The sequence below is a fragment of the Rhizophagus irregularis genome, chromosome 10 (assembly GCF_026210795.1).
Source record: "Rhizophagus irregularis chromosome 10, complete sequence".
NCBI classification, from domain to species: Eukaryota; Fungi; Glomeromycota; class Glomeromycetes; order Glomerales; family Glomeraceae; genus Rhizophagus; species Rhizophagus irregularis.
Window position 1 is genome coordinate 331,986 of NC_089438.1, and position 17,647 is coordinate 349,632.

The 17,647-nt window shown below is 26.7% G+C and overlaps 5 protein-coding genes across 5 annotated transcripts; 1 reads left to right on the forward strand and 4 right to left on the reverse strand.

The window, feature by feature from the left end:
- Positions 1–1,426: 1,426 nt before the first annotated feature.
- OCT59_001644 (uncharacterized protein) lies at positions 1,427–1,735 on the reverse strand (the record flags this gene model as incomplete). Its single annotated transcript, XM_066143971.1, has 1 exon — positions 1,427–1,735. The coding sequence occupies one exon, from the start codon at positions 1,733–1,735 to the stop codon at positions 1,427–1,429; it is 309 nt and encodes a 102-aa protein (XP_065995179.1).
- Positions 1,736–2,083: 348 nt separating this feature from the next.
- Positions 2,084–2,470, reverse strand: OCT59_001645 (uncharacterized protein; the record flags this gene model as incomplete). Its single annotated transcript, XM_066143972.1, has 1 exon — positions 2,084–2,470. One exon carries the CDS (start codon positions 2,468–2,470, stop codon positions 2,084–2,086), a length of 387 nt encoding a protein of 128 aa, XP_065995180.1.
- Positions 2,471–2,532: 62 nt separating this feature from the next.
- On the reverse strand, positions 2,533–3,057 carry OCT59_001646 (uncharacterized protein; the record flags this gene model as incomplete). The annotated part of the gene is made up of 2 exons (XM_066143973.1): positions 2,533–2,715; positions 2,809–3,057. The coding sequence occupies 2 exons, from the start codon at positions 3,055–3,057 to the stop codon at positions 2,533–2,535; spliced, it is 432 nt and encodes a 143-aa protein (XP_065995181.1).
- Positions 3,058–5,127: 2,070 nt separating this feature from the next.
- OCT59_001647 (uncharacterized protein) lies at positions 5,128–6,165 on the reverse strand (the record flags this gene model as incomplete). Its single annotated transcript, XM_066143974.1, has 6 exons — positions 5,128–5,165; positions 5,248–5,292; positions 5,364–5,468; positions 5,548–5,655; positions 5,724–5,925; positions 6,157–6,165. 6 exons carry the CDS (start codon positions 6,163–6,165, stop codon positions 5,128–5,130), a joined length of 507 nt encoding a protein of 168 aa, XP_065995182.1.
- A 6,224-nt stretch (positions 6,166–12,389) lies between these two features.
- On the forward strand, positions 12,390–13,343 carry OCT59_001648 (uncharacterized protein; the record flags this gene model as incomplete). Its single annotated transcript, XM_066143975.1, has 5 exons — positions 12,390–12,467; positions 12,563–12,611; positions 12,698–12,723; positions 13,120–13,168; positions 13,255–13,343. The coding sequence occupies 5 exons, from the start codon at positions 12,390–12,392 to the stop codon at positions 13,341–13,343; spliced, it is 291 nt and encodes a 96-aa protein (XP_065995183.1).
- Between the last annotated feature and the right edge of the window lie 4,304 nt (positions 13,344–17,647).

Consider the following 17,647-nt stretch of genomic DNA (forward strand, 5'->3'; position numbering starts at 1 on the left):
GTTCAGGTTCAAGTAAAGGATCTGGGAGGGTTGAACGTATTACATCATTTAAAATCATCGTTTGAATGGAGTTGGAGGTCCAATAACAACTGTGCGTATGTGCAGCTCCTCTATTTTGAAATTCAACACGGTCAAAGAAATCAGTTATGTCACCGAAACCTGTAAGGTCTGGTTTTTTATATAACTCTTTCTTGAGCGATTGGAATTTATGTACAAAATAGTTAGCACAGTGAAATGGTCTGTTAGTGGGCAAGGTGTCATTATTATCACTATTGGAGAGAATATTATGGAGGTGGGTCCATCTGTTTTCTGCCATGCTTAACGTTATAAATAGGGTAGGTAGACCCAATTTTTTTATCATTGCGTTTAGATGAAGTTCTTTTTGATGAAAGTAGGTATCACCTGTTCGTACGAACGATGGGATGGGAATAGTTTTACCCTCATCTATTATATTACGTCTACCATATGAGCTGGGTTGAAGCAGATCTCTGGCAGTAAGGGGATCAGTGGGGGAATTCAATTGTGATTGTTTCAAGAGGCGTTGCGTGTTTTGATGATGCCTGAGTTTTTCTAGCTGGAGGTATGACCAATATGGCCAGTAATGGTGAATCCTCCACCTGGGATCGATATTCATTAGTCGCAACTTTATATATTTTCCGTAGGTCTCATCCCGGGTTTCAGCGTTTGTGGGAGAACGGGTCAATACGTCATGAAAATGACCTTTACCATCCGTAAATATATCAGGGAACAGTAAGGGTTCTAAGTTAGGATCGTAAGTTGATATCGGTATACGAGATGTATCGCTATCCTGAATGAACCCTGCCATCAATCTAGTATAATGGAAATCCTCATTATGGACCTCATCAGGAAAGTCATAGTTGGGTATAATTATTTCACATGTATTGACAGGAGGAGCGTCCAGGTCAGTTTCTGCATGTCTTGCTGTTGGGAAGGGACCATTCGATATTTGATTCTGTAGGGATGATATCATGCTAGCGTATGGTCGAAGGTACGGGTTGTTTTGAGATAACCATGTTGCAGCCTGTTGTAATGTTTCGTCACGGGTTAAATGATGTGTCATATTATTGTTACCACCATTCTCACTAGGTTCAAGAAAAGCGCCCAATATGCCAGAATAGAGTGCGTGCGCTCGAATGTTACGTGAATAGTTCATGGTTCCAGTTAAAGATCTGTATTCTGAGTACGGGTTACTGTTGGGAGTCCTTCCCAGAGAACAGTGTAAGTAAATTGGGGATAAATACTTTCTTTTGTGTAAGGGAACCGAAGTTATTACTTCTGGGATGGGAGAGAGGTGCGGAAATGAGAACCTTGTAGTAGGGTTCTTACAGGATGCGCAAATCGGAACTCTGAGTTCAGTGATCCGGGTAACATTCGGATTAAAAGACAAGGAAACGGTAGGAATATTTCATTGTAAAGGGTAAAGAGTTGATGGGTTGTAAAATTCCCAAGAAGCCTTCTCAGGGTATAATAGCCTTCCGCAATAAACACAGGCGATTCGAGGCCATTGGGAGAGAATAGAGTTATTAAATCTATCATATAGTCTTTGGTATTTGGATGAAGGTCTCCAATACGATATAGGAGGAGGGGGGGTTAAAAGATTATTTGTTGAATCTGTTAATAATGGAGGGTTAGCGTCATCAGGTATCAAAGATAAATCTACGAGTGTTTCATATTCATCGTCGAACGTGTATATGTTGTGAAGTTGATGGGTCATTTTTATTGAGAACTTAGTTATATTTTTTTTTGTATTATTTTTACGACATTTTGAATTTATTGTATGATATTTATAAGACAACGGGAGAGGCGAAAAGCCCATCACAATTTTTGATTTAATAAAATCTCCCTTTAATGGTTAAAACTCAAACAATTATAAATATTTAAAGTGAAGTAACGAACAATAGAATCATCAAAATTTCAATATAATCAAAAGTTGCGCACTTTTATTTATTTATTAATTAACAAATACAGGGCGGAATTAAAAAGTATAAAAAAATATCGTAAAAAAAAAAACGTGAAGATGATAAAAAGAAAAATAAGAAGAAAATATTCTCGTCCAAATAGATCATTCTTCCTGATTTTCTTGCGGAGGATCCATTTCAGTCGTTTCATCCGTGTTTAAATTCATTGACGGAATAGGATTCGCTTGAAGGGCTGATGCGAGAGACTGATTTCTCGTAGGATTCATTTGAGCTAAAGTCACCCGACCTCTTCTTGGGGATCTGGGTGTGGCTCCTCGGGGAGTACGAGACGATCTGCTGCTTGACTGCGAGTTGAGCCATGGTACGTTCAGGGTTTGGTTGGAGTTATTGTTTCGATTATTCGAGATTAATGAAATGTCCTCTAGTTTCAAGGCGTGTTTGCCGGGAATGGTTTCCTCCTGCGATACTTCGTCGATGACTGGGGGAACATAGAAAATCACGCCTACCAACATCACAGTTGTTGACCTCATGGTTTGATTTATTGAATTCGTTTTGTTCTCGAGGTACCTCAAATTAGGATCATGGAACACCTCTACCCAGAATTCGCGAGGTTCCTTATCCCTATGTTTTCTTCAACATAAAATTCAAGGACTGATTTCCCGTTCACATTTTTAACAGTCTTAGTTGTTATCCCCAAGATCATAACGTTTAGTCCAATGGAGGGTATGGTATCGAAATCTATATTTTGCATCACTTTAATCGAAGTAGCATTGATCTTAATTTATTATAAAGTAATAAAAAAAAAGATGTCAATTATTTAAAATTAAAATTATCATCTAAATATAGAATCTCAAGACTAATTCCTTACCGAATAGTATCCTGAGCATGTGATGAACTTTCCCTTTAAAAAAATAATGTCGCCAGTCTCAAAATCTTCTATTTGAGTCTCGAAGGTGTTGTCTGAGGGGATAAAGGCTTTAATTCTTAAGTAGAGAACTTTGGTTGGATCTTGATCATCCAATCTAGATACGGCAGTGATATCCTTTATAGTAAAATCCTGGGTTAGATGTTCCCTAGATTCATGAACATAACAGACCGTAGATAGTTTCGCAGGCATTATTTTTTTTTTTTATAATTTTTATTACGTAAGTCAGATAGTTAAATCAATGAAGGTAAATATACAGAAAGTATAGCCAAATTTTAAAGAGTTTTATACCTTTTTTTTCTGATCAGGAAAAAGAAAGAAAGAAAAAAAAAAATATGTCAAGACTTCTCGAACTTCCACCCAAGCCTTACATTAGATAATTTTTTTTTTTCGTTATTAATTAATTAAGATAAACTTCGCCATAATACGATTTTTTATCTCTTCGTATTTTATCCAAAATCATCATATAAAAAAATAAATAAATTTCTACCATTCATATTATATGCATTATTTTACGGAAGAAAAAAACAGTCCGACGGACCGTCATTTTTCACCGCCATAACGGATATTTATTATTATATATAAAATATAATAAATTAATCCCAAAATGTCAATCGCACCGTGTTTCACAACCTAAGCCATTTCATAATATATAGCCCCAACAAAACATGTGATCAAGAATGCCGATCAATCAATTATGAAGTGGCTATTATCTAATATCTTAAATCTGATTTCTTATGCATTATTTATTTATTACGGGAGAAAAAAAACAGTCCGACGGTCCGTCATTTTTCACCGCCATAACAGATTATTATTATATATATTTTTTTTTATATTAATAAATTTTAATAAAAAAAAAATATATAATAATAATTTAAGAATAAGCCACAGTATTAATAAACCATCACACAAAAAAAAACCTGCATATATAAATAAACCATAAGTACGCTTGGAGGGAGGGTGGGGTGACATAATCCCTACTATATATTGGTAAATGGTAATCGAATAGATTTCCGAATCTAATAGATTAGGAATAATATACTCTAAGAACTAAGAATAAATTTCACAACTAAAAATTTTCCTAATTCGTGTATGTAGATCCAACCAAAAAAGAATAAACATTGCAAGTGTTTTGATGATCTCTGAATCAGGAACTTTAGGGGAACTTATATTTATTGTTAGAACCTCGCATTACATTCATATTACGAGTACAACAGTGCACAAAAAGACTGAATAGGAAAAATTTATGACTTGTTTTTTATACTAAGAGAATAATATTTAATATATATAAACTTATACTTACCTTAGGAATCGAACCAAGGACCTGAGGCACTTATTTTTCGTGATCTAATCACTTAGACTATTTAAACTTTTAATTTATAATATATATGTTTTTGACTTATTTAAGTTGAAACCATTAAGCTAATACTAATAAAAATGATGACCCCTTTAAAATTCGGTTATAAGACAGTATTGTCTGGTTACTGTCTGAAATCATGATAACGTAAAATTTACGATTTTGACCGGGGATAGTCACCGGACTACCTAATAATTTAGTGATGAGTTACGTTTTAATCATTTCAATTTCAATTACATAATACAATCTTTATATGGAGACTATTCTAAACGTCAGAAAAATTTTTTTGATTTACAGATTACAAAGTTTTTAAAAAAAATTGTTAGAATTAAATAGTAATATATATTATTCATATAGAAAGAATAATATTTAAGAATTATTAAATTTATGGATTATTAGTTTTAATGATGAATAAAAGTCAGTAAGTAATATAGTTATGGACATTTTATTCCATATTACAAATTTGCAATATAATAAATTAGGAACAACTGAAATTATTATTCTTATCATTACTTTATATTTTAGTTTTAGAAAGTTTTTATTTAATTATAAATGAATCAAATAATAAGATAAATGAATAAATACATATAAGTTAACTAATAAGACCAGTATAACTTAAAATCTTATTTATCATTATTTCTATTCCTACTCTTCTATTTTAACATTATATTTTATAACTTTATCAAATTACTTAACCAAAATTGCAATTTACTGATTATTGAAAGCAAAAAAAGGAAAAACAACCTCTTTTAAAACACAATAAAGTTTAAATTTGTAACTTTCCAATTTCCATTGAAGGTTAATGATAATTAAAATTTTAAACTACAATGGCGAAAAAAACTAAAAAATATAAAAATGTTAAAATTCTAAAATTTTACAATAACTAAAATATGGTTATAATTGGTCTAAGATTCTTCTTTGCCTTTAGATTTGCTATTCTGGTCTAAAAAATGAACAAATAAATAAGTACTGTATAATATACTTATAATAGCACTGTTTTTTATTTGTATTTAAGAAATAATTACCATCTTTATTAGTATTCAGTTGAGAAATATCAATTTGTAGTGATTCTATTTAATGGAAAGAAATTAATGTTTTTATTTTTAAATAATAGTCTGGATATTTTTTTATTAATCAATACCTAAAGAATTCATACTAATCATATTATCATTTTTTTCGTAAGAATCATCAGAATTATCTTGTTCAGGAAAATTATTATTATCAATTTTTTCAATTTGTAAGAATTCTATTTAATGAATTAAAATTTATTAATATTTTTATAATTATAATAATTAATTTTATTAATTTTTTTTTAAAAAATATACCTGAAGATTCCATTATAACATTATCATTCTTTTCATAACTATTATCAGAATTTTTTAGTTCAATAGAATTGTTATTTTTCGATTGAGAAATATCAATTTGTAAGGATTCTATTTAATAATTAAAACCTTATTAGTATATCTTATAATTGATATGAAATTTTTTTACTAATAAATACCTGAAAATTTAATGCTAATTATATTATCATTTTCTTCATAATAATCATCAGAATTTTTTGGCTCAGGAAGATTACTAAAATTAAGTATTCTACTGGTATAAATTGCTTCTGAATGTGTTTTATATGATATTCCTAGACTAGTAGTACTATTAAACAGTGATTTTTTATTAATTATTTCTGCTTCTTTTATTTGATTATTTATCTTTGTGGATTTAAAACCATAGTATGATTCACTAAACCAAATGCTTAAAATTTTTTCAATTCCCCCTGCTTTTGGTCGATTTAATGGATTTGCATCCAAGCATTTTTTGATTAGATGCACAATCAATTGGGGTACTTTAATATTAAACCTTGGTCTAAGTCCTTTACAAATTTTCACTACTAAATTTATATCATGGCCTATATCATAATATGGAGGCAATCCAGAAATTACTTCATACATAATTATACCAAAACTATAAATATCTGCAGCTTTGGTATAATTTTGTCCACGTAAAATTTCAGGTGCAATATAAGGTAAAACACCATATAATTTGTTTTTTGCATTCTCTGGTACATTATAGTCTGCAGGTTTACATAATCCCATATCAGTTATACAAGTGTGATTTTTAAGCCTTAATATATTACCAATATGCAAATCTCGATGAATTAATTCTATTTCATGTATATCTCTAAGTCCATGTGCAATTTTATGTAAATAACTGATCTTATTATTCCAATTTAAATAATTATATTTTATATCTAAATAATTTCGTAAATTCCCATGCTCTGCATATTCCAAAACCATAATGTAATTTTTTTCTTTTGGATCTTGAGTTATTCCATAAAGTTTAATAATACATTTGTGCGAATTTACTTTGTAATGTAATGTAATCTGTATATTTATAAGTATTAATAACAATAAACAAATAATTTATTTTGGGTAATAATTGACTAATTTACCTCATTCATAAATTCCAATGTAACATTTTTTGAATTATTTAAACTTTTCAAAGCTACGACCATGTTTTGATTCTTTCTTTTCCGATTTTGATCATAGTAATCCCATTCGTCTATATAACCATCAATCCATTTTGCTCTATATACTTTTCCAAACCCACCTTTTGCAATATATTTAATATCATAAAATCTATCATAGGGTATCCATTCTAATATATTATTTGTACATGATTTTTGAACATCTTGTATAAATTTATCGATGTCATTATTACCACTAGTCCAATTTTTGTAATTTTGTTGAAAATATATTGAATTACACACTGTATTACATTTTTTACATATATCATTCAAAACCATCATAAAGTTCTTAGTTTCTGGGTCTTGAGTTATTCCATAAACTTTATTAGACACTGCAATCTACAATATATTAAAAGTTAGAAATATTAGCAAAAATTCACAAATGACCATATACAATGTGATTAATTTATATTATAATTCACAAAAAAATGAAACTTTTGATAAATTTATTATACCTTATTCATAAATTCTAGTATATTACTTGCTGGGTTATTTAAAATTTTCAGAGTTACAATCATATTTTGACCTCTTCTTTCCCAATTTTGTTTATTCCACATATGTATATATCCATCAATCCAATTTGCTTCGTACACTTTACCAAACTCATCATCTTCTGCAATATATTGAATATCATAAATCCTATCATAAGGTATCCATTCTAATGCATTTTTTACACTATAATAAGTATGTTCAGATAGCTGATTATCTTGAATAAATTTATCAATATCATTATTACCACTAGTCCAATTTTTAAAATTTCGTCGAAAATATATTGAATTACACACTATATTACATTTTTTACATATATCATCCAAAACCACCATAAAGTTCTTAGTTTCTGGATCTTGAGTTATTCCATAAACTTTATTAGACACTGCAATCTACAATATATTAAAAGTTAGAAATATTAGCAAAAATTCACAAATGACCATATACAATGTGATTAATTTATATTATAATTCACAAAAAAATGAAACTTTTGATAAATTTATTATACCTTATTCATAAATTCTAGTATATTACTTGCTGGGTTATTTAAAATTTTCAGAGTTACAATCATATTTTGACCTCTTCTTTCCCACTTTTGTTTATTACACATATGTATATATCCATCAATCCAATTTGCTTCGTACACTTTACCAAACTCATCATCTTCCGCAATATATTGAATATCATAAAGCCTATCATAAGGTATCCATTCTAATGCATTTTTTACACTATAATAAGTATGTTCAGATAGCTGATTATCTTGGATTAATTTATCAATATCATTATTACCACTAGTCCAATTTTCAAAATTTCGTTGAAAATATATTGAATTACACACTATGTTACATTTTTTACATATATCTTTCAAAACCACCATAAAGTTCTTAGTTTCTGGATCTTGAGTTATTCCATAAACTTTATGAGATACTGCAATCTACAATATATTAAAAGTTAGAAATTTAGCAAAAATTCACAAATGACCACATACAATGTGATTAATTTATATAATAATTCACAAAAAATGAAACTTCTGATAAATTTATTATACCTCATTTATAAGTTCTGATGTAACACTTGCTGGATTATTTAAAATTTTCAGAATTACAAACATATTTTGACTTTTTCTTTTCCTATTTTGATTATTTTTATTCCATTTATATATATAACCATCAATCCAATTTGCTGTGTACACTTTACCAAACTCATCATCTTCTGCAATATATTCAATATTATAAAGTCTATCATAAGGTATCCATTCTAATGCATTTTTTACAAAAGCTGTATGCTCTGATTGCTGAGTATTTTGAATAAACTTACAAAATTTTAAAAATTGGACTAGTGGAAATTATCATATTGATAAGTGTTTTGTTTTACATTCAAAATAACAATCATATAACATAATCAGCTTTTTAATGCTCTCGATAAAAAAATCCATTAGCGTTTTTTAAACTAAATTTGCAGAAATTAAAAAATTTTGGTCTGATGATTTATAAATGGAACAATACTTATGCATAATTATGTATTGCTGATCAACATGATGTGGGCTGAAAATTTTACAACCGATTATTTGCCAATCATTTTCAATTTAAACGCACGTGAATTTTTCTTGATAGAACTAAAATAGTAATACGATTGTTAATAAATTGGTGAAATTATTGAACTAAAACATAATATATTCATTTTAAAGCCATAAATTAGATATGTAGATGAATGCATAAAACATTTTTAGGTTATTTATGATATACTATATGCTTTATAAAGTTATAAGCTAGTTATCCGTTATCTATCTAAAGAAAATCAATTTGATCGACCGGATAATTTAATGAATGATCTGCAACACAAAATTATCCGATCAACATATTTAAACATTTAGACTTTCTAGGTTGTTAGAATAAAAGTTATTTTTACATTATGATTTTCTTCCATAATTAAATATATCAATGACTGATATTTATTACTGTATTAAGTTTCAGACGTTGAATAATAACTATTTTTTTCTTTCATACATATGGTATCTATATCTTTCAATGCAACATTATCATTAATAAGAGCAATAATGATCACAAAATTATTTAAGAAATAATTTTCACTAAATTCTTTTCTTTTTTTTTACTAATAGTAACCAATATTAAATATACGATGCAAATGAAAATTGTTGGAAAGTTGATAATATAAATAATTATAATGATGTAATGACGATAATTGTTCTTACTAAGGGTGAAAACTTAATGACGTGACGTAACTCTTAGTTAAGTCACATCATCGACGTAATTAGGACGTAACCCTAGGGAGGATAATTTTCTACTACTAATTTATTATAATTAAACACGATGGGAACTCTTCCCACCGATCATTCAGACCAAAAATAGGAAGGAAAAAAAGGCGGAAGAGTTCAAAAGTGCTCATAGAAGTTATTAATTTTACGCATTTCAACATCACTAACTGCTTATTCAGTCTTTTACGAACATTTTTATATGAGGTTTAGAGGAAGTTGGCTAGAAGGTTTCATTGGAAAAATTACAAAAAACTGACCTTTGGATAGTGAAGTTTATTTTGGAAGGCTTGGACATAGTTGTTTCTTGGGAATTTTTTGTCGCAAATTTTTTCTTCAGCGCAGCAAAAATTTTAGCACGCGGATGGGAATCTAAATGTAATAACGGGAGATTCAGTGAGGAACCAATAGGAATGTTAAGAAATGATTTACTGTGGGACAAGTTGCGGCAACAAATTTTCTGAAGAAGGGGATCAGCCATATCCGCATTTATCACGTGAGACGAGAAACGATCTTACAGATTTTCGAGGAATATGGACTGGCGAGTATTATCTTAGTGTTCATTAAGAGCCAAAACCGACTAGTCTAATTTTTTGTGGAGACGTGTTAACTTTGCTTTTTGTAAGTTACAAGAGATTTTGGAAGAGTGAGTAATGAAAGAACCGTATTCTCAGCATCATGTGATTACATGAACAAAATTTTGAGAAACAAAGGTTCTTATCGAGAGGCAAAAGAGGGAAAGTGAAAGGGACCTTATTCTCAAGTCTCATGCTTTGCATGAATAAAATGTTCGAGAAAACAAATTTTAAAAAGGTTTCTTTGATGGGTTTCGTATATTGGAGCATCTTTCTCTAGATTAGTCAGATTTTCTTGTAAAAACATTAATCTTTGTGTGGTTTAGTTTTAGAAATAGAGGATTCGATTAGAGTGTAGCAAGGGTATAGGTATTGACAGGTTTGTTTTTCTTTTTATTCGTTTGTTTTGTTTGTATTTAGGATAGATTATACTCTGTTATAGGGACGTTTTGTGTTACACAGACGGCTCTAGGTATTTCCTTAAGGATCCTTTTATATCCTAAATAAAGAAATGCGTTACAGTTTAAAAAAAAAAAAAAAAATTATAATTAAACACAAAATTATAAAAAAGTTGGAACTGATTAAGAATACTTTAGCCGATCAATAATTGCTTTAATACATAATTTTAATATTTTGAGGTTTATTTATTTCCACCATTTTGACTCTTTGTATTTTATGCACTATAGATCACATGAAATTTTAGTTAATGTGTCATAATTCATAAATAACCTTATTCTAAAAATATCGCTTCTATTGAGTCATTCATTTGAATTGTCAAACTATTCTGAAGAACAAATTTTTAAATTTTTAGTCTTTATTTAATATATATTTTTTGTATGAACTTACCGATTTATTAAAAAATTAGAGTTGTGGAACAAAAATTGACAAATTTGAGAGTTTGAAATTATCCTCCCTAGTTAAATTTTATTACAGCAAATGTCCACCAGCACCAGGGGTTTGTGTCATGTGCCAGATAAATAACCGGTTAAATAATTTACCGGTATATAAATTCAGCCATTGTTTAACATTTAAAATAGCCAGCGCGACCGCGACGAATACCATATCTGATATGTTTAAAGAGTAGAATTATTTATTTATTCTTACGTTTTAAACTTGTTCAAAGTATACAAAATAAAGAATTAATATTTAAAATAATGAAAAATAAAAAAAAAATAGTTACATAATGGATATATTTCTAAAAATAAACTTTATATAATTAATCAAAGATAGAAACCTAATTTATAATAATTATATACCATTAGTTTTACATTTCCTTATAAGAAATTTGTAAAGAAATTTACCTCAAACAATATTGAATCCCTATAAAAAATATGTATACAGTTTTTACACTGTATATACGTATTTTTGATACAGTTCGCATTTTTACATACGGCATATCAGTATAATGTATACTGTTTGCAAAATGTGTTTAGTAAAAAATACAATAAAGTATACGGTAAACATACTGTGTGATACGGTATATTAAATTCATACGTCTATAACGTATACCATTTCTACTGTATATCAGTATTTTGTATACGGTTCACAAAAATATTGTAAATGAAGGATACGGTATACGTATTATTCTACAGTATATTAAAATTCATACGTTTATAACGTATTTTCTACAGATATACACAGGTCAAATAAAAAATAAAAATCAGATTTTTGCCCTTTTTAATATGGCTATCTGATTTTTGGCAATTTTAATATAATATTTCCGATTTTAATAAATATTTTTGATTTTAATATAATATTTCTGATTTTTAACATGAAATTGCCGATTTTTGGCTATTTGTAGTAGGATTTTTCGATTTTAATATAAAATTTCTAATTTTAATATATAACATGTGATTATGTATTACGGTTTAATATTTATTTATTAACTTAGATTTTTTTTTTTATTTCAGTTATAATTATTTTTTTGCCTCAAAAACTTTACTAAAATACTTTTTAAATACTTTATAAAATAGAATTAAAATATTTTTTTTCTTAAATATAAACACATTTAAATTAAATAACTCATAATTTAAAATATAAACAAATATTATATTTTTTTTACACATATTTCAAAGTATGATTTGAGCATTTTGGTTAAAGTAAATCTTATTCTTTTAATTAAAAGTAGTTCAGTAAGTTTAAAACTGTTAAGATATTAATCTTCATAAAAGTACAGTTAATATTTTTGGAATTATTTACATTTTTTATATAATACAGTAGTATTAAGTTACAAATTTTTTTACCTTCAGAACGTATTTTGAGATCTTTAGCCAAAGTAAATCAACTTCTTATATTAATTGTAAGTTGTTTAGCATGTCAAAATCTACTTGGATATTAATTTTCACGAAGGTACAGTTAATACTTGATGAGTTATTCACGATTTTCACAACGGTACTCATTCACGAATTTTATTTTTTTCCGTTTTGTCACTTCAGAGCGTATTTTGAGCACTTTATCCAAAGTAAACTAACTTTTTATATTAATAGAATGTTGTTCAGCATGTCAAAATCTACTTGGATATTAATTTTCACGAAGGTACAGTTAATACTTGATGAGTTATTCACGATTTTCACAACGGTACTCATTCACGAATTTTATTTTTTTCCGTTTTGTCACTTCAGAGCGTATTTTGAGCACTTTAGCCAAAGTAAATCGACTTCTTATATTAATTGAAAGTTGTTCATCATGTCAAAATCTACTTGGATATTAATTTCTACGAAGGTACAGTTAATACTTGATGAGTTAATCACGATTTTCACAACGGTACTCATTCACGAATTTTATTTTTTCTATTTTGTCACTTCAGAGCGTATTTTGAGCACTTTAGCCAAAGTTAATCGACTTCTTATATTAATTGAAAGTTGTTCAGCATGTCAAAATCTACTTGGATATTAATTTTTACGAAGGTACAGTTAATAATTGATGAGTTATTCACGATTTTCACAACGGTACTCATTCACGAATTTTATTTTTTTCCGTTTTGTCACTTTAGAGCGTATTTTGAGCACTTTATGCAAAGTAAACTAACTTTTTATATTAATAGAATGTTGTTCAGCATGTCAAAATCTACTTGGATATTAATTTTCACGAAGGTACAGTTAATACTTGATGAGTTATTCACGATTTTCACAACGGTACTCATTCACGAATTTTATTTTTTTCCGTTTTGTCACTTCAGAGCGTATTTTGAGTACTTTAGCCAAAGTAAATCGACTTCTTATATTAATTGAAAGTTGTTCATCATGTCAAAATCTACTTGGATATTAATTTCTACGAAGGTACAGTTAATACTTGATGAGTTATTCACGATTTTCACAACGGTACTCATTCACGAATTTTATTTTTTCTATTTTGTCACTTCAGAGCGTATTTTGAGCACTTTAGCCAAAGTTAATCGACTTCTTATATTAATTGAAAGTTGTTCAGCATGTCAAAATCTACTTGGATATTAATATTTACGAAGGTACAGTTAATACTTGATGAGTTATTCACGATTTTCACAACGGTACTCATTCACGAATTTTATTTTTTTCCGTTTTGTCACTTTAGAGCGTATTTTGAGCACTTTATCCAAAGTAAACTAACTTTTTATATTAATAGAATGTTGTTCAGCATGTCAAAATCTACTTGGATATTAATTTTCACGAAGGTACAGTTAATACTTGATGAGTTATTCACGATTTTCACAACGGTACTCATTCACGAATTTTATTTTTTTCCGTTTTGTCACTTCAGAGCGTATTTTGAGCACTTTAGCCAAAGTAAATCGACTTCTTATATTAATTGAAAGTTGTTCATCATGTCAAAATCTACTTGGATATTAATTTCTACGAAGGTACAGTTAATACTTGCTGAGTTATTCACGATTTTCACAACGGTACTCATTCACGAATTTTATTTTTTCTATTTTGTCACTTCAGAGCGTATTTTGAGCACTTTAGCCAAAGCAAATCGACTTCATTTATTAATTGAATATTGTTCAGCAGCTTAGAATCTACTTGAATATTTATTTTAATGAAGGTACAGTTAATATTTGTGGAATTATTAATTTTTATAATTGTGCATATTACATTGAATTACAAGTAAATTTATATTCTTAAATGTATTTTGTTTAAAATTTAATTATTTAAGATTAGTTTTTTATTTAATATTGCTTAATAAAATATTTTTTAAAATTTAATTCAATATTACAATATAATTTTTTATAAAAATATATATTTCATAATGTACAGTATATACAATTTTTTTGTATAGTGAAAAAACTGAAAAATGTAGTTAAGAATTGGTAATACGGCTGTAAAAAGTCACAAATCAGACAAATATAGCTAAAATCAGCAATCCGATTTGAATATGCAATTTAAAAATTGGCATATCCAATTTTTGTCAATTCGTACTAAAAAATCAGCTACAAAAAGGTACAAATCGGACAAATATAGCCAAAAATTGGCTATCTGATTTTTTTGCCAGTTTTTATTTATTTGACGTAAGTTTTTCTACACTTTAAAGCATCAAACAATACTAGTATCCACTAATATATACTACCCAAAAACTCACTGATGTAAAATCACAATTATTAAAAATTCGCAAGAATTTTTGTTAATACTGTTTAATTTTTAAGTTCAAAGTCTGATTGATAATACTAAATTCAAAACTCAATTATAAATCATTTTTATAAATTAGTATTAAGATTTTAATTTAAAAATTAAGCAGTATCAAGGAAAATTCTTGCGAATTTTTCTTAATACTGCTTAATTCTAATTTAACTAATTTAGTATTAAAGCTTTAATTTAAAAATTAAGCAGTATCAAGGAAAATTCTTGCGAATTTTTCTTAATACTGCTTAATTCTAATTTAACTAATTTAGTATTAAGGCTTTAATTTAAAAATTAAGCAGTATCAAGGAAAATTCTTGCGAATTTTTCTTAATACTGCTTAATTCTAATTTAACTAATTTAGTATTAAAGCTTTAATTTAAAAATTAAGCAGTATCAAGGAAAATTCTTGCGAATTTTTCTTAATACTGCTTAATTCTAATTTAACTAATCTAGTATTAAAGCTTTAATTTAAAAATTAAGCAGTATCAAGGAAAATTCTTGCGAATTTTTCTTAATACTGCTTAATTCTAATTTAACTAATTTAGTAGTATTAAGGCTTTAGTTTAAAAATTAAGCAGTATCAAGGAAAATTCTTGCGAATTTTTCTTAATACTGCTTATATTCGCCAATTTGTGGAATTAGCCAAAATTAAGATTTTCATAAAGATTTGCACATTTTAACAAGAATTATGTTTCACAAGCTTAAATTATATGTGTTACATAATCAGATGATCTAAATCTATCAAAAAATAAAAAAAATTTTTTAACGTTTATTCAAAAATAACAATGGCAACTACTTTCTTTTTTAATCACTTTTCAATCACTTTTCAATCACTTTTCAATCAGATTTTTGTTAGGTGACTTAGAAAAGTTTATAGGCATATATAGCAGGTTTTTTTTAATCAATAATTAAGAAAACAAATATTAATAATTTATATTAATAAGAAAAATCTTTTTTCATTTATTTTTAACCTTAGTTCCTTCTTTTTTTTAGTAAAAATATACAAAATAAAAATGTGAGTTATGCTTTAGAGTTTTTGAGATGTTTTTTTTTTGTTTTTTACTATACTGATTTTATTCTACTTGTTAATTACTTTTTAAAATTGATTTTATTAATTTATTCAATTTAAAACAGAAATAGCAAATAAAACCTTATTAAGTAAAGTAAAAAGAGCTCAATAATACCTGTAAAGATCATCTTTTGGTAAGAATTATAATTTTAAAAATTTTTGTATCAGAGTTTTATTCAATTAACAAAATCGTTAATATATCAGCGTAAATACATGCTAAACACATATATTTATATTCATATGAAAGGCCAGAACCTAAACTACCTGAACGAAAAAAGATCATTCAAATTGAATTACTAGATGTGAAGATATTAACGATCAAAGTCAAAAGTTAAAAACAAATACATTGAACGTAATTATTCAGCAACTTGTGATTCAATTCATGCGATATTTGGTTTATAGATAGCTCTTGATTACCTCTTTCTAATGAATATAAATTCATTCATCTAGCACAGATACACGTTAAGTTATTCAATATTTTGTCATGACAATTATATTTAAATTTTTTAATTTTAATGATATTATTAAAAAAAATCAAAAAATAATATAATCAAACCAATTTTATTTATGTCAGCTGGTGTGAATCTATCATTTTCATGTAACTTGTATTTGCATTTGCTTAATAAAGTTAGTTTTTTGAATATAAAAACTTAATTCCATAAATCAGCCCATATGTTAAGGGGAGTTACACATATCACGTAATATTCATTTTATTATAAACCTTACCCCCCCCCTGTTAGATTTCATAACCAATCAAATTATAATATTTATAAATCATATGATTTAAATAAATGTAACGTAAAATTTTAACTACCCCCTATAATAATTACATAATATGTGTAAGCTCCCTAATTCTAATTTAACTATTAAGCAGTATTAAGGAAAATTCTTGCGAATTTTTCTTAATACTGCTTAATTCTAATTTAACTAATTTAATATTAAGGCTTTAATTTAAAAATTAAGCAATATCAAAGAAAATTCTTACAAATTTTTCTTAATTCTAATTTAACTAATTTAGTATTAAGGCTTTAATTTAAAAATTAAGCAGTATTAAAAAAAATTTTTACAAATTTTCTTATTAAAAAAAAGAACTTTTAAATTACTAATTGAACTTTAAAAACAATCTGTATGATTTAAATTTTAAAAAAAATACTTCTGCTTTTTAATTTTCGCATTTCTATATTTAACCAATTAAAATTCAGCTGATCGCTGATCACATGCATTAATAACACGTTATTGTTTATTTTTTGTTTATTTTTTCAAAAATATTCTTTTCTCTTCTTTTTTTTAGAAAAAAAAAGACAATAAAAATGAATACCAAAACTATTTTAACATATAATAATAAAAATTAAATAAAAAACTTATTTTGATAATATACAATATATATATTTGTACTAAACTACTAATTATACAAAAAGTGATACGCACGTATATCAATTAACAATTACTTTCGCTAATATCTCTCTGGAATTGTAATGGTGAATTTTAACAATATTAATTAAACAACTATATGTACACCTTTTTATGTTTTTATTTTTATATTAATATTATATGTTAACATATATTAATTATATTTTTTTTACTTTTATGTATTTTATTTAATTTTTTTAATATATTACTAACATTACTACTATCGTTTTATTACTTTTTTATATCTAACTAATATATTAATAATATTACTAACTTTTTATTATTTCTTTTTTATATTTAAAATAATGATAATATTACTAATTAAGTTTCTTTTTTTTACTAACCTTTTATTATTCCTTTTTTATATTTAAAATAATGATAATATTACTAATTAAATTTCTTTTTTTTTGTTTATATTTTGCTAATATTATTTTTTTTACAAATAGTATATTATTTTATACTAGTTTTTTATTTATATTATTTATAAAAAATATTTG